This window comes from Vigna umbellata, chromosome 2, assembly GCF_029865625.1.
Source record: "Vigna umbellata cultivar VRB3 chromosome 2, Vumbellata_1.0, whole genome shotgun sequence".
Classification (NCBI taxonomy): Eukaryota; Viridiplantae; Streptophyta; class Magnoliopsida; order Fabales; family Fabaceae; genus Vigna; species Vigna umbellata.
In genome coordinates, this window is record NC_142166.1 from 51,782,276 (window position 1) to 51,808,155 (window position 25,880).

Genomic DNA, 25,880 nt, shown 5'->3' on the forward strand with positions numbered 1-25,880 from the left:
CCGCACTGTTGAAGTCCGTAACAATAAGAATATTAAATTGAGAATGAGAATTTCCAAAAGATTGGGAAGGTCCGATAAATTAGTACTAGTGGAAATAAAGTTGCATTGCAGCACTTGCTCTTGTTCACCACACCCGATCTGCATAAGTGGAAACAGCATAAAGGATTTGTTGGAAAATGAGTTTTGTAAGAATAAGAAACAAATATGTATATATATTTTTTTTAAATGTTAACTAGTATTTTAAATATTCCGATTTAAAAAAACTTTTACTATAGATAATATGAATGTGTTTACAAGTCATACGAGAAAACATTTTTACACGTTTCAATGAAAATTATTTTGAATTCTTTAACCAAACTTCAGGTTAGCATGTGAAAACAACTTTTAATGTTGTCTAAAAAAACTGTACACTTTCAGCCGATTAGGATTCCTCCTAGACAATATTTTTAAGTAGTTTTTTAAACTCAAAATTATCCGAAAATACAATCGGCTGAGTGTTTCACATTTTCAGTATCTTTAAATTATTATATTTGAATTTTTTTTATTCTCTTTCTTCACGATCCTTCGCTTTCTTTTCTTCATGACAGCGAAGAGTGCTTGTTTCTCTTATACAAATTTAAATAGAGATCGAGTGAGCACAACTTGTATCGAAAAGAGCTAGAAACGACCAAAATACCAAAAGAAAAAGCAGAGTAAAACAGGGAATTGAGGTTGTCGTTAAAGGGAGTTGTCCCCTCTAAAGTCGAAGTATAAAGAACTAAATATGCAGCAAGTGTAATTGGGCAGTCTTGAGTGGCCACTGGGACAAGAATGCGCATTAATATCGAAGGCCCCCACAAAAAATCTCCTTAGCACAGTAATGAGTAAAAGTTGAAGCATTAACGGATTTTGGTCACATGGCCAAAGATAAATTGTTCAATTCATTGATGGCCATGGGCAGAATAATGATACCTTATCAAAATCTGGTCTAACTACTGTATTTCTCGGATCTGCACCAGGGTACCTCTCCCATTTTTCATGTTTTATAATGTAGCAAACGCTTAAACTTTTATCACGAACAACGCAAACTTTGCATCAAAGCCTAATGTGGATAATTCTAAAATGCAAAAAATTTATATTTATGAAAGAATAATACATCCATATCACATGCTTGAACATATATCCTCCTCCTCCAAATATACTTACGGCAAGCAAAATCTATAAAGACGAGATAGGGTGGGTTTCAGCAACTAAAGTTATACACTGTATATAACAGGTGGTGCTACTCATTCTTGGCCGCAGCAGCCTGCCTTGCGCCAACAGAAAAGAATTCAGAGATGACTTCAAGGGGCATGCCCTTTGTTTCCGGAACCTTCAAAAACACAAATATCCAGGAGATGAAACAAACGACGGCATAAATAGCGAAGACACCAGCAAGCCCTAAAGAGCTGAGCATCACAGGCAGCGAGTATGTGATAATGATGTCTCCAATCCAGAACACTAGAGCACATATAGCAATGCAGAGGCCACGCACTCTAGTGGGGAAAATCTCTGAGCAAAGAATGTTTGGAATTGGTCCGTAACCCATCACAAAGCAGCAGAAATAAACCACAACGCATATAGTTGAGATTGCCGCATGGGCCACGTTGCCAAAATTTACTAGGCTTCCAATGACCAAAATAATCAGTGATACAATCAGCACGGGAATTGTAGTAAGTAGCAATTGCCTGCAAACAACGGACTATCTTAATGACAACGAATCAAGATGAACTTAAGAAAATACTAAAATATGTTGGTTTGAAAAAGGACACAAAATTCTGCAAATCGTTTCAAGTAACCTTTAGAATAAACCTGTCTGGAATCTACTAGTGGTCTTACTTCTTGGCTAATCTTTCAAGTAATCGAGTGAAACAATTGTTAGGGTTAAATTTCTCCAAGCTCAGGAAAGTTAGTTACATAGTCTGAACACACTAAATTCTACAGGATTCCACTTTCCTTGGTAACTATGCTTTAACTTGTGTTGTACAATGAAAGTCACTAGGATCTATGCGCCTCAAGGATAACGACGACAAACTCTATTTTTGTTCTCCATCGACCAGATGGACGTCATTAAATTAATGAGGAACAAATCTAGTTATCTAGTTCAGTACTGGTAATCACCTTACAAAATGCATGCAAAAAGAAGAGTCATCGAATACCGGCAACCAAAAACATAAGCAGGGATACATAGGGAAAACTATATGCCAGGAAAAAAAACAGGAAGCGTACCTTCTGCCTGAAACATCCATGAGCTTCATGGCTAAGCCTATACAAGGAAGCATCAAGAAGGTTGTGAAAGCACTGATAAGAAATGATGCAGACTCTGAGCCAATGCCTACATCTGAAAGAAGAACTTCAACACCGGCCTCTTCGAGGATTTGAGGTGTGTAATATAGAACCCCGTTTATCCCTGAAAACTGCAGAACATGAAGAATTAGGAGTCAGCCATTGATAACAGGACATAGACTAATAAATTGATGCAGTAAACTGGATAAAGTACAAATTCAGCAAGACGCTCTAGTAGCTTTGGATACTTGAAGAAAAGAGCAAAGAATTCTAAGCCAGTCACACTCCAGTCTAGCTAATCTCATGATTTCAGTTAATACTTAACTACAGATGAACTTTTTAACTTGAACACCATTATCTAACCTCACTTCAAATGTTCTTTGTAACTTACTAGGGAATGACAAACAGTACTACAAGATCAGTAACATAACATTTAAGGGCTACAACAATAGACACTAGATAACAACGTAAGCAGTCTTCAAAGCAGAAGGCTTGTGTAAGGTTTTGGACTTGGGTTGAAGTAATGCAATCGAAGTCCTCTGCTCCCCAACATTACCCACAAAAAATTAAATAAAAAGAAGGAAAGCAACGGAAGTGTAAACGAGCATGGAGATTATGAATAGGAAAAATTACTAAATACCACCCTTTTATCATTATAATAAGCAAGGCGGGTGGAGAAGAGAATAATGAATAGTAACCACACATTACCTGCTGAAGTATTTGTATTCCAACTCCAACAATCAATGCATGCTTAACCCCAGGTTCAAGAAGAGCTTTCCAACTTGGCCCCTTTGAAGCAGTGTCAGATGGGTGAACCATAGCAGGACCAACTGGATGTCCATCGATAAGCTCCTTGGAGTAAAGAGCAGGTTGGCTAACCAAGGCAGCAGCCTGGACAAATTCACCTTCACCAGGAATTGAAACAACGGATCCACGACGAGAGGCAGAAACTCCCTCCTCATGTAAATAAATCCTTTTAAACTCTCCTTGCTTTTTTCCCTCCTCAACTTTTTCAGTCCATTTCCATGCCAGTTGCCAGCCGCCACCAATGCCTGTACTACCAACTTGCTCAGCTGATCCTTGCATAAGACTGCTGTGACGCCTCATGCTGCTCAGGATACTGCCATGGGAAGGAGGAGGAGGCATGTCTTTTTCAAGGCTTGTTGTTTGACGTGAGATTAAAGGACTTTGCAAATTATCGTCAGAGTCCCCACCAGCTGCATCTGACATGTAGTCCTCACCTTCCCTTTGTAAGCTCTCTTCATCCCACTGTTCATTTTTAACATGCGGCTCAGCAGTGCTGAACATGCTTCCAAAATTTGGAAACAAAGTGCTTCGCATGCTTCCAGTTCCCGCCTCAGGGAGCTTCTCATGAATGCTACCGAACAGTGTCACCATAGGATCCATGAGGGGCATGCTTTGGTTGATGATGCTTCCATGGCGTGATGCAAGGCCAATAGAACTCTGTCCAGTGACAGGTTTTGCTAACCAAGAGAGACCTGCTTGGGATCCATATAATCGAATTTTATCTTTATCTGTTCCTAGCTCCCGACCATCAGCCACCTCTTCAGCAGGGCCAATTATGTACTCTTCTATAGATGTATCACCCCCAATCCCGAGACCTTCAACCAGCAATGCCATCTCGCCTGCGTGAATTATAAATTCATAAATTGATTCATCATTGCCTTGACAAATTTCAATACCGGTTGAGAATCACAAACTAATCCATGCAATGAAAAGTTCAAAATCATAATCATGTACAACCTAGTATTTTACATTGATGGTCTATGTGTACAGTATCATTTTGAGTTCTGTACATATACGAGATAAGATGCAGTTTGTAAAAGGAGGATGGCAGGAAGGAGATATGCAACTATGTAGGAATTAGTTAAGTACCCCGTAAATCTGAAGATGGTATTGTAGTGTAGTTTAATAAAAAAATGTTCAAGGTTTTGAGTTGCAGCTACAGTTGCGATTTTTTTTTAATTGTAGAAAATTAAAAAGAAAGATGGCCGCAATTGGAGTCAAATGGAGTCCAATTGTGACTGTAGACCGTTATTTGATAAACATGATCATGACATTACAACAGATTAAGGTTGCGATAAATCGTAACTAGTGATTTCGTGTTAGAATTTAGCATTTACCTGAAATTACCAAACAGGATTCCCACAGTACATAGCAACCTAATTCAAAAAGTTGAGAAGAATGCTTTGAAAAATAATGCCGTTACCTGACACGTCCTCCCTTCCGCGCAATCTTTGGAGCACCTTTTTGGCCTCCATCATCCTTCCTTTGCTGACCAGCCACCGAGGAGACTCAGGCAAGAAAAAAATTGTCAGTGCAAAATAGAGGAGCGAAGGAATAGACAGAACCCCAAGCATGAGCCTCCAGCTAGGCGAGGGAGTCAACGACATGCCAAAGACCATACAGTACGACAAAAACATGCCTCCAGAACCACTGAACTGAGGAAGCGTATTCAAAGATCCCCTTATTTCAGAGGGTGCCGTTTCAGATATATAGACCGGAACAAGAGTCACAGCAAGGCCAATCCCAAATCCATCAAGTAACCTGGCCAAGCACAACACATACACATTCGGGGACCAAAGCATCACCAAACCACCCAAGAAATAGAGCACGGACGAGATTATCAACATGGGTCGCCGACCAAGCCAATCCGATACAGGACCAGAGCACGTGGTGATTACCGTGGCTCCAATCAAAGACATGGCCACCACAAGCCCTTCCATAGTTGTTTGCAGCGCAAGGTCTTTCTTAATATAAACAATAGCCCCTGCAGAACAAGAATCAGTGATCTGTCAGGCAATCTCAAAAATCGACCGAGAACAATTATCACTCATCAGACTGACTGATAAATTTCGCACAAACAGAGCAGAAACACATCAGATTCGAATAATAAAAAACTTGCATGCAACCAATCTAGTGGAGTGAGGTCAGATGCAGTTCTTTAGAAAAGCTCTCTGATCCAGATTGAAGTTTCACCACTTCAATCCGCAAAACAAGCAGTTATATCGAAAGCGAACATAATCAGTAGTTACAGAAAGAAGAATCGGAACCATACCGGCGATGGTTGCATTATCCCATCCCTGGAGAAAATTACCGATGGAAGCGGCAATAGCGACGAGAACAGCACCCTTCATTTGCGCGAGATGAGGAAGCAGCGAGCAAAGTACCTATTAAATAAGAAGCAAGAATCACGCACCAAAAAGCAAAAAAAAAAAAAAACGGCTTTCTCTCTTTATTGAATCAAGCAAGCAAGCAAGCATGGAAGAAGAGAAAAGAAAAGAAAAGGTTGCGAGTGAGTACTGAGAGTTAGTTGAGATTGAGGTTGACGGAGTATCTATAATTGAGTTGGTTGGGTGAAAGCGAGAAGCAATTAAAGTATCCGAAATTTCAGATCGCTCTTCTTTCCCCTTCCTCACTAACCAGTCGCCACAATCCTCACACCACTACAGAGTAAAACAAACAAACAGCTTTTCTTTCTTTCTTTCTTTCTTTCTTTTGCCTACCACACACACAGATAAACAAAATCACTTTCTTTCAGTAACAGTAATACTGATTATAATAATAATAATATTATTAATATTAATAATGATAACGAACGAAGGATTTGGCTGTTCTGTTCTGTGTATTTTAAAATATTTTGAAATGATGATGGTGGTAGTAACAGCTTCTTCTCTTGCATGTTGCAATAATAATAAATAATAATTAAGAAAGAAAGAAAGAAAGAAAGTGTGAATATGAATCTAATGATAGAGCGTGAAGTGGATGGTAGGTGTTGGAAGGGGTGATTGATGGATGGAATCTGGTGTGGTGTGGTGCGTGGTGAGAGATTGTGCGTGAGGACAAAAAGGGGTCCAGCATCTGCCAGATCAGTATCACCAATCATCAAACGACGGTGATGCCCATCCTGACCCTCCAACGCAACACACACAAACATCTCTCCAATTATTATTTTATTATTTTACACAATACCACATACTCTCATAATTATAATAAACGTTCCTTCTGATTCAACTCATCTGGCAATGTTGGCCCAATTAAATTCTTTTTTTTTTCCTTACTCATTCTTAATTCTCAAACCTATTTTTCCCAGAATGTCGAACTCTCACCGCTGTGGGCATGTGATAATCCAAAGGACAAATTTACCCTTTCTTTTAGATTTTTTTTTCTAATTTCTAACCATCGTAATTTGAGTCCTCATAAGTAAATAAAAAAATATCAAGTTTTGCGTTATCATTTTCTTTTTGCTTGATTTCTCATCAAACACGTACTTAAGAGAGACTTAGTCTTCCCATGTTAAGTGTGGTGAAGAACAAAGACATATGATTGATTGTGTCGTATTCATGTAGTTTTTTAATCTAAAGCTACTTTCCTAACATCCAAGGAAATCAATTATGTGTTTTACACAATTCATTATGTGCATGGATAAACATATATAATAGGTTCTTTTGTCTTCTAGTTGGGATTTTTTTTACGTCATGCATGTGGGCTATTCTTATTAGTATTTTTTGTGCACTAAAGTTATAAATAAAGAAAAAAGAAAAAGTTATAATATAATATTTACTTCAAGCAGTGATAAAAAAAATACGTAACTCTCAGTATAAATGCATCAAGACTCAAAATATGAGATTCCGTAAATGTTATAAACTTTATAAAAAAGAGTAAAAGTTTATATAAAGGTTTGAAAGTGCAGGAATATGAGATTCCATAAATATTTGAAGACTCAAAATATCCAAATGAGAAAATAGCATTAAGAAGTTCAAGAGTATGTTAAAAATAAAAGAGAAGTACTCCTACTAAAAAAAGAAAAAGATAAATACAAAAATGTTTGATTGAAGAAAAAGTAAATAAGCAACTTATGATATATGCTACAAATGCAACATAAAAAATAATTAAGTTCCAACAAAACATAAAAGAAAGATGGTATGTGACTGTGGGAGATTTGGACAATAACAATTAAATATGCAATATCGTGTCTCATAACAAAAATCGAAGAAAAAAAATCATGTTGTAATATAACTATTGTTTCTTTTAGATTTTCAATAATTGTTTTATCATAATTATCTAATTAAAAAAATGAAAAAAAATTATGATATTCTAATTACTCAACCCTCGTATTGAATATAAGAAACAAAATAACCTCGCATTTGTTTAAATATATATATAAATTTAAAGTAAAATTTGACCAAATTTCCACATTACGAATTATCTAAAAATACAATTATCGTTTCAGAAAAGTAATTTAAGTTATATAAATTACCATTTGATTAAAGTAGTTGAGTTAACAGAGATTTGTGTAATACTTTAGTAACAGTGATATATCTAATGGACCATACATTAATAATTATTCTCTAATGGACCACGTGTTTTTAATTATCATCCCTTTGACTACGTGTTTAAGAAATCATGTATAACTATAATTACTATTCTTCCTGCTCTTCCACGAAAAAAAATACACAATTGTTGAGCCTTTTTTAATAAGACACTTTAATAAATTATTATCCTTCAAATTATATTATTCTTCTATTCTATATGTTCATATATTCTAATTAGTCTCTTCTTCGCAGGTTTATTTTCTTTTTCATTCACTCTCCAATTTTAAGGATGATATATTTCTAAAAAAAATTACACTCTCCTAAACGCCACTCTATTGAATATCTTGAACTAACTTATATTAGTTTCGTAAATTATGTTGTTAAAGGGCATCTAAGCATTTATAAAATATTAAAAGTGTTGAAAGTTATTAAAATGACTAAATTATTTAACTTAGTTAAAGCAAATTATATATATATATATATATATATATATATATATATATATATATATATATATATATATATACCTTCATTTAATTTTTATTATAAACGTGTTTTATAAGAATCACGTGTAAATATATGTAAAAGTGATATACAAATGAAAAATGAAATTTATAAATAAATTGTTAAAAAATAAACTTTAAACCTAATTCAATTTTTAGTCAATGACAAATTTTCAACATATCTGTGTGTTAAAATATACATTAATGAATAGTCTGATAATATGTGAAATAATTTGTCCAATAAATAACAAATTTTGTTAGAATAGACTCTAATGATATTTTGAAATTATATTAAAAAGTAAACTTTAAATGTTATAAAACCAACTTAAAAAATGACGTTTACATTTACTTATATACTCTAAATTAGTCCTTTCTATAAAACTTTTAACGATAATATTTGTAAAATATATATTCACATAATTATATATATATATATATATATATATATATATATATATATATATATTATATATAACCCTATTTATTTCTATCTCAAACCTTACGTTCAAAAACTACTTCCCTCTCTCTTTAGGACCCACCTTGATGGAAAGGGGGTTCATCCCATTCTTTCCCATTCCCATTTTCTCTCTAAATTTATATCACTTTCTTTCTTTTAAATTTGAAGTCAAAATTCTTATAAATAAGGTTATATTTTTATGAAAAAAAAATGTACATGCATCTACCTCACACTATCTAATTGTCATCGGGTTGGCAGAGACAAATTACCATGTTCATCACGTGAAACTCACTTTTTATTTTTTTTTCTATTCTCATCTCTTTAAATAATACACTTACTTCTTACACTAAAAAGCATGCTAATTTTTTTAAATAAAAATAAAGCATTATAAAATATTCATTTGCTCCATGTGATATGTGATATTAAGTGAATTTTGCATTAAAAGAAAAAAAAAAGGAAAGACTTGCTCTAGAACCTTTACTTGTTAAGCTGGATTTGTCTAATGAATATAAAATACGACCATCCTATTAATTCTGCATATTTTTAGAAACACGTGCTTTTAGGAGTCTCAACTAATCACGCAGATCTTGAAGATGAATTGAAAGCCATAAGCTCTAATGACAAAAATAAATTAAAATAATTAAAGTTAATTAACTAGTTATGCAGCATAATTTTCTGACCCACTTTAAATTGTTACAGCAACCATATAAACCATGTATTATAAAAGTATAGAATTAATTTTTTTTTGGTTCTTTTTTTTATGCTATAAAATTACTAATATATTCATTTTACGATAAATCAATAACCTGTACTTTGCCAATTTTATAAGCTTAACACAACCATGTTTAAGGATATATTATGATCTTTAAGAATGTTAATGCATATCCTTATCACATTAAATTAAACTTATTTATTTCTAAATTAATGGCGAAAATAAGTGTAAGCTATAAACAATTAATGTGATTAATTTGAACTACGAAAGTAGTGAAAATTTTATAAATAATAAAACAAAACAAGTAAAACTAAAAATTGAATAACTTCAAATTTTAAGTAGATCTGTGGAATGTTTTTAACTGATAAACGAATCAGTATACAATATATTATCCCTTCACTGTCATTATTTTATTTGACGTGTTTTATTATTTAAAGTTTCTGACATCCTATAATCAATTTTTTAATTGCTATGTATTAAAATTCTAATGGAGTGATTATGTGTAAGCAAATAAAACGACACCGGTCTGTTACTAATTTTTACAATTTTTTTTTATTTCCTATGTACATTATCATTTTGTTAGAAATACAATAAATGGATAAAATATGAGAAAACTGAGTGAAAAATTAAAAATAAAATAAAAATGAATATAAGAATTGGAAGAATTATAAACTTGAATACTATTAAGCTTCAACAAAAATGAAGAATAGAAAAATGTAATATGTTTTGAAGTGGGGGGACAGAATCCTAGGTAGTTTGATTTTTTTGGCATACATAGGCACATGCAACATTAATTAGGTTATGAGTGGTGCAATTTTACCAAATTCACCATGCATATTCCCTTTTTATTTTAGTACTCCATCCATTTCATACCCCATTTATCACTTTAGTAAAAAAAAAAGAAGAGTGTAAACCACAAAATATATATAATTACAATAATATTTCGACACATATAATTTTTTTTATATTTATTTGGTGTTTTTTCTTTTATATTTTATTTTTTTCTAAAAGTATAAAATTTCACTTTTTTGTAATTATTTTGCAATGTACATAAAATAAATATAATATGTATCATCCTATTATTACCATTGTTACGAGAAAAGAAAGGATGAAAATTAATATTATTTCATCATATAAGGAGAGAGTACAATTGATATATATAACTGTTTAAAACAATATAATAATGAAATATAAATATAAAACAGAATATAAATATATGAACATAAATGCACAGATATGAACGGAAAATAAATTAAATCCAATATCCCCCTCAAGCTGTAACATATATATCCTTAATGCTCAGCTTGGACAACAAAGATTGAAATTGTGCTGGATGCAAAGCTTTAGTATGAATGTCTGCAAGTTGGACTGAAGTAGAAATGGGCAGGAGCTTAATTACACCAGCTTAAACTTTATCCCTTAAGAGATGACAATCAATTTTAATATGTTTTGTTCTCTCATGCATAGCTGGATTCTATGCAATTTGTATAGCATATTGATTGTCACAAAACAGAGGAACTGGTTGTGGTAGAGGTTGTTTCAAATCATGGAGCAAATACAAAAGCCATTGAATTTCACATGTTGTGGAAGTTAAGGCTCTATATTCTTCTTCAATTGATGATCTAGATATAGTACCTTGCTTCTTGGATTTCCAGCTGATTAAGGATGCACCATAGAACACATTAAAACCAGTCACAGACCTTCTAGTGTCAGGGCAAGCAGCCTAATCAGAATCACTAAAAGCCTTGAGAGCATGTTCTGTGTTGGAGGGAAAGAATAATCCTTGTCCTGGATTGTTCTTGATATATCTCAGGATCCTTATTGTTGCTGCATAGTGATATTCCAAAGGATTGGAAAGAAATTGACTGAGAGTACTAACAACAAAACATAAATCTGGTCTTGTGTTGGTTAGATATAATAACCTGCCAAGAAGTCTTCTATAGGCATGCACATCTGAATAGGGTTTCCCTTCTGTCTTGGAAAATTTTGTGTCTGGTTGTATGGTAGTAGAAACAGGTTGACATCCCAACAATCCTGCATCTTCTAGTAACTCTAGAGCATATTTCCTTTGTGACAAATTAATGCCTTGTTGAGATCTTGCAATTTCTAAGCCCAAAAAATACTTGAGTTGACCTAGGTCTTTAATCTTAAACTTTGCATTCAATAGAGCCTTCACATTTTGGATTTCCTGAATGTCATACCTGTCAAGATTATATCATCTACATAAACAAGTAAGATGATTATATGAGCATAATCACTTTTGACAAAAAGTGAATAATCTGATTTTGATTGTATGTAGCCCAAAGAAAGTAAAGTAGTTGTTAACTTGTAATTCCATTGTCTAGATGCTTGCTTGAGTCCATATAAAGACTTCAACAACTTGCAAACTTGCCATGGTTTTTTTGTTTTGTAGCCAAGAGGAAGAGACATGTATACTTCTTCATCTAGATCCCCATGTAAAAAAGCATTATTTACATCTAGTTGATGTAAATACCAATGTTTGGAGGCTGCTAAAGCCAGAACCAATCTTACTATTGTGAGTTTGACAACAGGTGAAAAAGTCTCAAAGTAATCTAAGCCTTCTTATTGTGTGTAGCCTTTGGCTACTAACCTTGCCTTGTATCGTTCAATACTCCCATCAGCATGTCTCTTTATTTTGTATACCCACTTACATTCGATAGGTTGCTTTCCATAAGGTAGATCAGTCAAAGCCCAAGTTTTGAAATTTTCTAAAGCTGCAATTTCTTGATCCATGACATTTCTCCAACAATCATGTTTGATGGCTTGGTTATAGGTTTTAGGTTCACTAACTTGGGAAAGATTAAGGACATATGACTTATGAAGAGATGATAATGCATCATAAGAGAGATATGAAGAGATAGGAAATAAGGTACCTGTGGATGACTGAGTGGCGGAAGAAGTAGATAACATGTTGCAATGATAGTCCTGCAGATAAGATGGTTTATGTTTTGGCCTGGTTGATTTCCTTTGTGGAGTAGCAGTGGCAGGTTCAACAAAAATAGGTTGAGAAGAAAAAATAACAGGATCTGGAACAATAGAAGGAGGAGATGTGGGTGGTAAAGAGGGTTGATTAGTAACTTCTGAGAAAATAGGTGATGGAGAGGAAATGATTTTGGTGACAAAATCCAAGGAATTTTGTCTATCAATAGGTGAGTGTTTGTCACTAGTAACAAAAGGAAATATGTTTTCATAAAATACTATATTTGTTGATAGAAAAATTTTCCTAGAGTTTAAATCTAACAAAAGATAGCCTTTCACTCCTTTTTTAAAACCAAGTAAAACACATTTTCTTGCACGAGGTTGAAATTTTGTTCTGTGAGATTGAAGAGTTGAAGCATAGCAAAGTGAGCCAAAAACTCGTAAGTAATGTCAAGTTTAACATTGTGTAACAGCTGAGATGGAGAAAAATATGCTAAAATTTTGGAAGGTAAAATATTAATGAGTTGCACATCATAACGAACAACAAAAGACCAGAAAGTTAAGTTATGGGCAAATGAGATTGAAACATTAAAGATCTAGTAACATTTACAATGTGTTGATGTTTTCGCTCAACAACTCCATTTTTTTGAGGTGTTTCAACACAAGATAATTGATGTTGTATCCCTTTTTGTCTATAAAAATCTGTCATTGCAAACTCATTACCATTATCTGATCTAACAGCTTTTACATCAATGCCAAATTGTGTTTTGATATAAGAAACAAAGCTAATAAGTTGTGATCTTGTATCTGACTTACTTGCCATCAATTTAATCCATGTGTGTCTAGACATATCATCCACTATAGTTAAGAAATATTTGAAACCATCAACAGAAGAAGTAGAATAGGGCCCCCAAATATCAACATGAATTAAATCAAAAGGAGCTTTTGAAACAGTAGTACTTAATTGAAAAAGCAATTTCCTTTGCTTAGAATAGTGACAAGTATCACAATGAGTGTATTTTGTATCAGTTAAAGTGGCATACATGGTGCGTAATTTGATATAACAAGAAGAAGAAGGATGCCCTAGTCTAGAGTGTCAAATATCTATAGAGTTAGGTCTTATTGTAGAACAAGCAATGGAATTCTCAGGAGTAATAGAAGCTGGTGAACCAAGGGGTGTGGATGCAGGAACTATCATGATATACAAGCCATCTCTTTCTTCAGCTTTCCCAATCATCTGTAGGGTTGACTTGTCCTGTATTTCACATGAAAATTCAGAAATGATAATTTTACAAGATAGAGACTTAGTTAACTTTGTGACTGAAATAATATTGACTGAAAAATTAGGAACAAACAAGACATTATGTAAAGTAAGGTGTGGGCTAAGAGAAACTGTGCCAGAATAATGAGCAAATGAAGAGTTATTGTTGGGTAGTGATACTGTAATTGGTGAGATTTTATGATAAGAAATAAAATGAGATAAAGAAATGGATATATGATCAGTAGCACCTGTGTCTAAAATCCATTGGGAATAGATATTACCTTGATCCTGAGAAGAAGTGGAAACATTATGAGAACTACTAGATCGGTAGAATGTGTGACTGTGAGATTAGATTGAGAAAGAAGTGTCAATAGACCATGAATTTGCTCTTGAGAAAGTCCTAGAGTTGAGGAATGTGGTTGCGCCTGAGAATTAGTAGAAGAAGGAACAACTGTAGAAGCCATTAAATTTTACAACCTCAAATTGGACAAAAAATTTCACAACCCGAATCTCCAGAAACTTCTCCAGATTCCTAAAAAATCAATCCAGGGTTACGAGTAATTAAAGCATTTCTCATTGAAAACCCTAGAAAGCAAAGTCAAAACATAAAACATAACGATGCGAGAGTAACAGAGGGAGTAGCCATAGAAGGAGAAGAAATTGTAGGAAGACCAAGAACAAAAGGTAGAAGATGAAGATCTTGACAGTAATAGAATTGGTTGTGGAAGAACGTGAACAAGAATTAATTTTCTTCTGATACCATGTTACGAGAAAAGAAAGGATGAAAATTGTGTATATTATTTCATGGGAGAGAGTACAATTGATATATATAATTGTTTAAAAATAATATAAAAATAAAATATAAATATAAAAAGAGAATATAAATATACGAACATAAATACAAATATACGAACGAAAAATAAATTAAATCCAATAACCATATCACTATCTAATTACATATTCACCTTTCGTTATTTTTCTTTGTTTTCCTACTCTCTTTTTTAATTTAAAGCATTCAACTTTTCAGTCTGTTCAATTTTTTTTCACTCTCTTCTGAATTGAAATAAAGCATAAGTTTTTTTAATTTATTTCAAAATATTTATTTTTGTAATAAAAATATTTTGATTATCTGGAAATTGTAATCATATTATTATTTAATAATATATTGACTAAATACTTAATTTTTTTATATTCACTCTTTTTGACATGTTGAAGAAAACTATTTTATTCTATAGCACAATTTATAGCACGTGGACTCATTCATGAATAAGATTAAAAATAAGTAGTAAGATTTAAAATGGATCGTGGGAGATAAATAAATAATTTTAAAAGTTGAAAAGAAAAATAAATTACTAAAAAAAACGTTATATATATATATATATATATATATATATATATATATCTATATATATATATTTTGTTTATCTATTTTGAAAACTTCAATCATTAATTAGAAAAGACATAAAATAAAATCATTCCAACTAAAACATTTTGGTAGCAATGCGCACGTGACAACATCTTTTAAGATTTTGAATCCAAAAACACTTGTAAGTCTTCTCCAAATCTACTATCTTATCTACTTTAACCCTTGTCCCAATTTACTTTAATACCCTCAACAGATTACTTTAATACCCATATCTCAATAATATTATTATAAATATTACTACTATTACTATTATAATAAATATTATTATAAAAATTATTATATATTATCATTAATAATAATAGTATTATTAATATTATATATTATTATTATTATTAAATAATATTATTACTATTATTATTATTCTTATTACTACTACAATTATTATTATAAATATTATTAGTATGGTTAGTATTAGTATAATTATCATTATTTTAATTAACATTAATGTTAGTATTAGTAGTATTGGTAAAACTATTATTATTATTAGTATTATTAATATTTCTATTATTATTATTATTATTTTAATTAGGATTAGTATTAGAAATAGTAGTATTATTATAATAATAATTATTAGTAGTAGTAGTATTAATATTAGTATTGTTGTTGTTATTTTTATTATTATTAGCATTGTTGTTATTAGTGTTATTTTTTCTATTATTATTAGTATTAGAATTATTACTACTATTATTATTGATTGTATTATTGGTATTAGTGGGATTACTGTTATTATTATTGGTATTAGCATTATTATTATTATTTCTATTATTATTATTATTATTATTATTACTATTATTATTAGTATTGTTAGTATTATTATTATTAGAATTACTATAGTTCTTTTAATTAACATTATAATTAGTATTAGTACTATTAATAAAATTATTATTATGATTACTTTTATTCTTATTATTAGTATTAGTATTATTAAAATTATTATCATTATTAATTTTTAGGGTTATTATTTCAATTAATATTAGTGGTACAATTGCTATTGTTATTATTATTATTATTATTAGAATTAGAATTGACAACAGGGATATAAACACTAATTACAGTCGAACATACAATTCTACCCATCCTCTTTATTTGACACGTACAGAAAAATTAGGGTTTTTTGTCTTTTCATAGAATACTACTGAAATTACTTTACAACCCATTTACCAATTTATTTTAATACTTTCAACATATTACTTTAATATCCATCTCTCAATAATATTATTATTAATATTTTATTATTATTATTACTATTATTATAAAAATTACTATTACTATTATTATTATTATTAAATCCTTATATATATATTATTTCTTAATAGTTTTTCTTAATTATTTTAGATATATTTTATTATTATGGTTTTTTTAATAATTATATTAGTATTATATATTTATATATTGAAACCATTTATTGTGTTTATCAATTTTATAATATTTTATTTTATTAGTTGTAAGTAAGTTTAAAAAAATTTAAACATGAGTCGTTAAAATTTTATATAATTTTCAAATAAAATAATTCATGTTTTAAAATTAAGTTTTTTTAAAAATACACTACCCCATTGAACAATAAATATCACTTACTACAATCTAATTCTTATCATGACAAATATATTGCAGATAAATTAAAATGTTTAAAATGGGAAGATAGAGAAGAAATAGGGAAAAGGAAGCAATTTTTGAAAATTGTAATAATTTGAAATGAATTGGTGATTCAAAGTTGAAAGGTGGAATGGAGAATCTTATAATGACAAAACTCTTCTTCACAACAATGGTAGGTCCTTTCTCCATGTGCCATGCATTATCCATATGCTTCATGTCTCGCCCAATTCACATGCACTATTTTTCAACTCTCTTTTTTTTCCCCCTCTTATTCTATATTTAAGTATTGGAACAATGGAATATATTTTCTAAAAATCAACTAATTATTATAATATAAATTAAGTTTGATAAAATTAAATAATAATTTTAAAAGAAAACAAATGGCTCAGAAGATCAACGGTTTAAATTTGTAACAATAAAACACAAAAAACAATTTATTTATATACTTTTTATACGACTTGTAATTCATAATTTACACAGAGGAAGTGGGTGAATAAAAAAAGTTACAAATTTTCAACTTTGGATTTGTAACACAATCCTTTTCTTCTGCTATTTTTAGTAATATACATTGAACGGGAAATTAGCAGATTCAATTATCTTGATGTTAGTAAAAATGAAATGATTACAAATGATTATTTGAGTAAAAGTTATTTGCAATTAAACTGAATTAACTTTTGTAAATCTAATATGATAACATTTTGTTCTTCTGTCAATGAATATGCTGTAATTGGGTATATGGGTTTAATGGATGAACTTGTTTTAAGTCTGCACTTAAGTCTCTTTAACCCGACCCATTTAAAAATGGACCTAATAAACCACTTCATCGGTTTAGATTCATGGTTCCATACGTTATATATATATTAAATTAAAAAATATGTTTCATACAAGCAAGAGCAATAGCTTATTAATTAACAGTGTTAATAAGTAATTTAGTTTTCATTAAGTGCCATTCATCTGTGTGCTTATAGGTGTTTTAAGAGTTTTAGATATTTAATTATGAAAATTGAGTCTCTTTGTCTCTAATATGATTGTACTTTTACAAAATAAAACACAAATTTGCAAACTTTTAAAATGAATCAGTGGTTCGCTAATATATTTTGTGAAACCTTATTATATCTATATTGATAACTAGTGACATTAGATAAAGAATCGATTCAATATAAACTAATGAATTTTATTTTAGTGATATATTCCAATTTAATGAGAATTTTATCGCATGTATTAATATGAAGTTCATTGAAATAAAAGAAAAGATATTATTGCGAGAAAATATTGTTTTTTAACTTGTGTCTTAAATAAAAACTTTCAAATTATTTGAAGATCTTATATCTACTAAAGGTAATTTAAATTATATATAAATGAAATGTGTCGAAAGTCACACATTGACTAGAGATAAGGCAAAATTATAATATATAAATGGGGTGCAAACCTCAGCTTACAAACCGGTTTTATGAGGATGAGTTAGGCTTAAAGTCTCCTTAATATGATATCAGAGCTAGGTTAGAGCCTATCCTAGTGATATTTCTTTTTTTTTTGGGTAAACCGGTTTTGTGAGGATGAATTAAACTTAAAGTCTCATTCTTAATATGATATAAGTCTCTTTGTAAAAGTCACTTTACAACTAATTTTGTAAAATTGTATTAAGATTAAAATGTATTCCTTTAATATAATATCAAAATTATTTGAAATTTATCTTAAAATAATTTGTTATTTGATGAACATATATGATTTCACTTATTATGGAATTATTACCTGTCTATTTAATAATGTCTACTTTCACATTAAAAAAAAATATTTAAATACAAGGAAAATAAAGAAGATCTCCGACTATAAATAAATTTAATTTATAATATATAATTATTAGCTATAAAATGAAGATAAATTTAAAGTCCATCCCTTTAAGACAAATGAAGTAAACCTAAAAGAAAAAATTATTAATTTTTTTTAATGAATATGGATGAAAGTTTATGCTCTAAAGAATTATGGTATCTTTTTCCGGAAAAAATTAAAGATGCATTATTGCATTGCAAGGCAGGAAGGAGTGTATGTCATGTATGTAACACTTTTTGTCCTAAAAAAACCCTGTCAATGGGCCATACATCTCAGCATTTTGTGATTTCTTTTTTGCAGAACTATCAATTGTAAAAGAAAAAAGGAGAAATAAATTCATGTAGAAAATGTACATTTTTACATACACAAAGGTTCTTGTCCGGAGTCTCCACCGGTAGGTAGAACTCAGATCTGCTATGCCATTTACGATGTGGAAACTAGAACTGCTACAAGGAAAGAAAAGGAAATGTATATAAATATTGGCAGTACTGAAAAGAAGAAACAGTGAAATTGATCATGACTGCTGAGTAGACACCCTCTCACTGCCACTGGGCTACTGCCATCATTGCTGTTCCTGCTTCTATTGCCCTTAACAAAAACATCATAATCATTAAAAATTTCGAGTTATATTATTCATAAAATTTTACAATAGTAACATCGTTCTCTCTTTTGTTTTGTCTCACATAACTCATTTCATCATATATATTTCTTTCTTTCCTTATCTCATTGTGTTATATAAAGTGTTGGGGTTGTATTATTCGTAGTGGGTGATGCTGGAATGTCAGAACTGTGGTTTTTCCGTTCTGTTGATATAGTTCTTACGTTACTTTCTTCATGTCTCGGATTAATTAATCATAGTTTTATAGTTTTATTACTTCATTGAATTTAGTGACGATATGTCTATAAACGAACACATAGGTTGATTGAGTATATCCTTTAATGCGCACGGTAGATTTATGGTTAGCCTGAACATCACGAAGCAAGATTCCTTCAAAATGGCACCCGGTGTGGAGAACGAGGTTTCACTAGTTTAGCAAACTTGCATGGAAGGTTAAAGTTAACTCTTCATATGTCTGAAAACAAGGATATGTTCAGAAATAGCATTAGTTTGCATGAGCTGATAAAACTTGGAAATTTCTTAATTTAATTTGTAAAATGGCAAGATTTATGCACTAATAATTAAAAAAAAATCTAAGCTTTGAAATTGTTTTACTTGTTGGTCTTTTTGTGTTGATAAAAATGAATTTATAAGGGCATACTCAGAATGATTTGAATAACATACCTATAATAATAAAAGTTAATGTAACGGTAAATCCATGTAAAAACGGATGACGTACAAGGAATGGTGGATCAGAGGTCCGAGAATGTGTTACAGATCCATCTTGTCCGTGTCTGAGGTTGTAGTCACGGAATGCAACAAATCTAGTAGAAGATCTAGCTTGACATAGGCATGTATCCAATACAAGCAGTCATTTAATTAATATATGTTACGCAAATACATAAGGTAGCAGCGGATCTCAGGCGTCTGTATATATAATAGAGCAGTAAATATTTGTGAATAAATATATATTACAGACACATTTTAAACATGCTGGGCCAGGGGCCAAGAATCTATTCCGATATGAGCAGCATCTATGAGCTGCTGCAACCCTACCACCCTTTTGAAGGCTGTCGAAGGGGACATGTCCCTAACTTCACCGTTTGGACCTCCTGCGAATGCCATCAGCCCAGCACCATCCACCTCAACATCAGCGAAAGGGTTTGGGAAATCACTTAGGTTTTGGTTTAACCGCAGGTTGTCACTGTCACCCAGTAAATGGTACTGATACAATGCTGTAGCCTCCTCCGTTTTGATTACTTTTGGAGCTGTTTTTTCCTTGAGGATGCAGTTTTGTTGCTGTGAGAGGGGCGAGGGCTTGAAGAATAGGTCAGAAAATGATGGATGGTTTCTGGTGTTAGCGAGTTGCGGTGATGCATGCAATGGGAAAAGATAAGGGTGAGAATGAGAGAGGTGATTTTGGTCTTGTAGTTCCAACGGAAAGGAAGCTGGGCTGGGAAGTAAAGGAGGTAAAGAACTTTTTGTTGGAGAAGAAGAAGCATCCGAATGTCCTTGTCCTTGGTTTTGGAGCAATGGAGTTCTCTTTTCCCCGGATTTATGAAATATCCTGCATATCACCCACTCCTCCTGTGAAAATAAGAAACATTGGAACTAGGATCAACATGCATTGATTAAACAGCTAATGGATCGATCGTATCAAAAGAACCACCGAAAAGGTTAATAATAAAAAAATCATGGAGGGAGGTGAAAAGGGTGATGTTTGGTTGGTGAAAAGGAAAAGACATGATGGCATGCTGTAGACGTAGGTGGGTCAACCCAGAAGCAGACAAAAAGTTTAGGAGGGAGTAGGAATGGGAGGTAACTTGATTCGCACGGCGCACGTGCTATCGATTCGGCATTCACCACCATTGTTGAAACAAGATTGAAATTTTAAATATGTATTAATGAGATGTTATTAGAGAAGATGAAACATTAAATATGAAATGAAGAAAAATAGAATAATAATTGAGGAGTGGTACCTTTGAGACGTGATGAGGGTGAGGGTGAGGAAGGGAAAAGTCACCGTCCAAACGGTACTCATGCATGACCCATTTGGTCTTTTCTCCACGAGGGGCCCTTCCTTTGTAAAAAACAAGGGTCTTCTTCATCCCAAGTAGGGTTCCACTTGATGCACTGAACACTTCCTTGTCCTTCCCGGTGGCTTTCCAGTACCCAGCTCCTGTGGCCCTGTTTGTTCTCAGTCCAGTAGGGTATTTTCTGTCCCTCAAGCTGAACAGATACCACTCTCTCTCTCCCATCTTCGCCACATCTGCTTCCATAACTTTTCTCACATCAATATTCAATACATGTACACCACACACACCATGGAAAACATCCATCTATAACATCATCCAACAATAATATATACCTATTATATGAAATTGCTTAAATTTTGTTCAAACTTTGTTGGAGTTATATAGCTGTCCACTCTCGATCGTTCGGCACAAACAAATCATTAGGAACAGGAAAAACAAGAAGAAGATCCAAAGATGGGAAGTTGATGACGCCATTAGAAATTTGAGGTGACATGCTAGTGGATAGCCCACAATATAATCTTAGTTTTCACGAATTAACCTAAATATGAGGCCGAATCCAGCAGGAACTGACTGTAACTGATATAATAGGATATATAATATAACATACATATATACCTAATGACTAAAACTCTTTTAATCTGTCTCTGAGCAGGCTTAAAAATAGTATCTACTGTCATCATGAAACTGAGCATGCACACCCTTGTTGTGAGGGTTTGGGCAGAAGAATATATACCTGGAAGTTCCCAAGGCTCGCATCTATTGAGATCAACCTCGGCAAACTTGACGGTGGTGAAGCAGCCATTGAAGACTTTTGAAGCGAGGTAAAAGGTTATAAGTTCTTCATCAGTGGGGTGAAACCTGAAACCCGGTGGCAGACCTTGCTCGTTTCTCTTTTCGTGATCACTGAGTTCACACAGTACCTCTTCCATTGCCAGCATGTCCTCCTCAAAAATCCACTCAGGCTTTTTCTTTTTTATGCAAAGAAAAGTGAAAGACTCAAGCGATAACTGGCTTTAAGAACAGGAAATAGTGATGAGGAAAAGGGATTGGAGTGAGATATATAATGAATGTTACTGAAAACGAGGGGAGGAGTAGATCGAAACCAACAGGTGAACAGGTATACGTATGAACCTAAACGTGGACATACAGTACAGAATCAAAATTTTCCATAGAGTAAATCAGTTAAAAACCGGAGAGGATAGCTACAAACTATAGTATTTAGTGAACCAAAACTAAGGTAATCGTTACGATGATTGTTACAAAGAGAAATTGCTTTTATAATAACGGGAATAGGTAAGGAGAACATAAAATAGTTGGATATTATGATCAAGAATTATTGTAAAAAAATAAAATACATAAATGTATACGGTTTGTTTTTAAAACTCATTGTCATTATTACTGTATAGTCAAATTTGTCGTTCAGTATTGAAATAATAAAAAAAAAACAGTTTCTCGATCGAAAATGAAATCAAATATATAGTTAATGTTATAAAATAGAGCTAAAGTTGGATGCTCGTTCTTGATTGCAGTGGTCCAATTAAGATAAGGTTGTTTAACTACATTTATTGGAGGTAAGTTTTTTGAAATTTTTGTTGGAGGTAAGTTAAACACGAATTCCATAAAATGGTTCTGATAACAGCATTCTTTGAAAGTTGATTTTGAAGTTTCTAAACAACTTTTTCCATGGGAAAGTTTTCATCACGTAAAGAACTGTAATACAGACAATTTTTTCTAGTAAAAACCATCGGCTAACGTTAACAAAACCATAAATAAAGTGCATGGTTTCGAAGCTGATTGTTTAAGGGTGACTGCATTAAGTTCAAGGCCAGTGCACAGTTTAATTAATTTCTTCGGTTTGTGGAAAAGAAAAGGGATTGAATTGCAGCGTCAGAGTTTGAACCGAGAAAGAAAAGATAAGATAAAACCACATGGCCTCACAACAGCGATTATCTCATCACATCACATCACATCACCTATTATTGTCTTCACGACTTGTGATCTTTTTTTCCTCTTGTCACCAAGAAACTGGCAACTTTGGAAACTGTAACGTTTTTTACGAATCATTTAAACGATCGTGGTTGATGAAGAGAATGAAATTGTGTGTTGTGGTTCTTGAAGAAGCAGGTTTTGAAGCGAAAAAGGTCGAACTGGTTTGCATAAAATTACATTGAAGGAGCAGTTGGTTAAATTAAAGTATGAAGACAGAAGCTGAAAGAATTAAATATGATTAGTGAGAGAGTAAATGATTGTGGTTGGCACCAAATAGGAAATAGGAAATAGGTACTCCCTGATGACGTAGGTAGAGTTATAGGTAGCTAGTGAGTAGTAAACTGTAACAGTAAAAATAGAATGCAGCAGTGTGGTGTAGCTGAGCAGAGAGAGGTGCAATACTGAATTGTCATTAATTGAAACAAAACATAGAACGCACGTGTAAGTGAAAGATAATAGAAATTAAGTAATAATAATAAGAAACAGAAGCATGGCATGAACATTTTGAATGGTGCAGGGAGGAGCTGAGAGCAGGTGCAGATGCATGTGCATGTGCGTAGAGGTTAGATCTTAGTGAGTTGGCCAAGTAAAAGATAACAGCAGAACGAGAATCCAATACGCCATAGGCTACAGTATGTGTAGGTTACATAAGCCTATGTTCTTAGCTCCTGGACCTTCTCTGTGCTGAATTTTCATAATATCTCACCTTCTTTTGCTTCTTCTCTTTCTTTCTCATCATATTGTATTATTTTCTATCTTGCAATGCCATATGCACACATCCCCACCCTCTCTGTGATGTGGGTATGGCATACCAGATTGCAATGCCTTCTTCCTCACTCCACACTGCTCACTATCTTCACCTGCCATACACTAATATTTATGGTGCTTTCCAAACACTGCAATTCCCCTTCATTATTTTTCATTCATAACTTTTCAACCTTACCCTTTTCCACTTTTCTTACCATCATCTATTACTAGGGTTTCATCGCATCCATTTTAGAGGATCCTTTATTCTTAATATATTTCTATTACCACAACACTTTTCTCTCTCTCTTCATTTCACCCTTAAAGAACTGTCTAAAGAAGTGTAGAAGGATACCGAGATATATAATTTTTTTTATATTTAATTAATAATTTAGTTTTTTATTCTTTTTGTTCTTATATTTGTCTTTTATTATATTATAATTGAGTCTGTATTTTATATAAAAAAAGCTCAACGTTATCTTTTCTGTTAAATTGGTGTGTCAAGTGTCAAAATATAAATATATATATTAAAATCTATATGTCATCTAACACATTATATTTTCAAAGTAAAAAATATTTAAAATTTGGACATGTATCATACTTAATTTTTAAATATGTTACACTTTCGAATTGTTAATTTAAGAAAATAAGTTAGCTTAAGTCTTTTTTACAATTTAAAAAAATAAAGATTAAATTAAATAAATATATATAAAGATAAAAAGAAAAAACAAACAAATATAAGAATGAAATGCCAATTGAATCATTTGATTTCTTAGCATGGTTTGTTTCTATGCATGCATAAACGTATCCGTCTCAAATTTATACTAAAAGACAAAAACATTTCAAAAAGTGATATTTAAATAACATTTAATTTAAGAATTGCATTATGATTACAAGATTTTTTTTAGACTTCTTGAGGAAAAATAAGAATTAGTAAGGAATGTTGAGAATTTATTTTGGAACGTTTTAAATGGATAGAAAAATTTGAACGTGAGAAATTTATATAGAAAAAAAAGGAAATAATTTGGTACGGCTATATACAATAATGGGTAACCGTTAGGACTTAGGATATGCAACAAGTTAGCGTATGAACTACATGTACGTACGCTGTACGTACTCTCTGTTATCATAGCTTGGGCCGTATTGACAGGAACCATACATAATAAAAGAGCAATAATAACAAGGACAAATACTGCAGACGGACAAAAACACAAGCTTAGGTATTGACCACATTTAAAAAATAAAAAATTCTCTTTTCTCATAATTTTAATTTAATTTTTCTCTCTTTCCTTTATATACATTTCACATAATATTCCACAACAAGCAAAAATTTCCTCACATAACACTCGTTTTAACGTCTTATTTCTTTTTTCTTTTCTTTATATTCGAATTAAATTCCAATATAGAAACTGTAGCGGCACCCACACAGGATCCAGTTATAAGAAATCAATAAAATGGCATACATAATAAAGATAAATTCGGTGATATAATGTAATATGTCATTAAATGTCAGTGTATACTATTTACTCTTAGAATATATGCCATTTTTTTTTCAAAGAAAGAATTTCCTAAAAGTTACTTCTATGATTTAGTTAAGTTTGGTGTAACGTGAATAATAAATTATTTAAATTTTTATATTAGATAAAAATAAATATTCTATAATATATATATATATATATATATATATATATATATAAACTTATTATTTTAAAATTTTGGATTAAAATTTATATATAATTAAAAAAATTTCCTTTTAAAAAGAAAAACTATCACATGGGTTTTCTACAAAAAAGGAAGGTGGTTTATAAACCAAATTTTAATAAAAGAAAATTAAAAGTTGTGTTTTTTAGAAAATCTTTTTAGAATAATATGTCAATCTGTTCATATAAATAACAATATAATATATATATATATATATATATATATATATATATATATATATGGTAATGTGTTAATTAGTATTTTTATAATTTTAAAGTTAAAATAGACTTGTAATAGACTTATATTTAAGTCAAATATTTGTACCCATCAAACCTTTAAAAAGACTTGCAATTTAGGTCAAACTTAAAGTGTTATCTAACTTGACTATTTATACTCTCAATTACACAAATCACATGTTCGATTTTTTTTAGTATGGAGCACTCGAGGGAT

At 31.5% G+C, this 25,880-nt stretch overlaps 2 protein-coding genes across 2 annotated transcripts; both read right to left on the reverse strand.

Moving 5' to 3' along the window:
• Window positions 1-1,091: 1,091 nt before the first annotated feature.
• LOC124822413 (monosaccharide-sensing protein 2-like) lies at window positions 1,092-5,988 on the reverse strand. Its single transcript, XM_088107442.1, has 6 exons — window positions 5,629-5,988; window positions 5,384-5,495; window positions 4,535-5,095; window positions 3,013-3,950; window positions 2,248-2,435; window positions 1,092-1,706 (listed from the first exon to the last, which is right to left on the reverse strand). Exons 2-6 carry the CDS (start codon window positions 5,460-5,462, stop codon window positions 1,262-1,264), a joined length of 2,211 nt encoding a protein of 736 aa, XP_087963568.1. The 5' UTR covers window positions 5,463-5,495; window positions 5,629-5,988; the 3' UTR covers window positions 1,092-1,261.
• Window positions 5,989-19,892: 13,904 nt separating this feature from the next.
• On the reverse strand, window positions 19,893-22,217 carry LOC124834948 (protein CUP-SHAPED COTYLEDON 3). Its single transcript, XM_047309784.2, has 3 exons — window positions 21,730-22,217; window positions 20,940-21,229; window positions 19,893-20,547 (listed from the first exon to the last, which is right to left on the reverse strand). Exons 1-3 carry the CDS (start codon window positions 21,932-21,934, stop codon window positions 19,945-19,947), a joined length of 1,098 nt encoding a protein of 365 aa, XP_047165740.1. The 5' UTR covers window positions 21,935-22,217; the 3' UTR covers window positions 19,893-19,944.
• Between the last annotated feature and the right edge of the window lie 3,663 nt (window positions 22,218-25,880).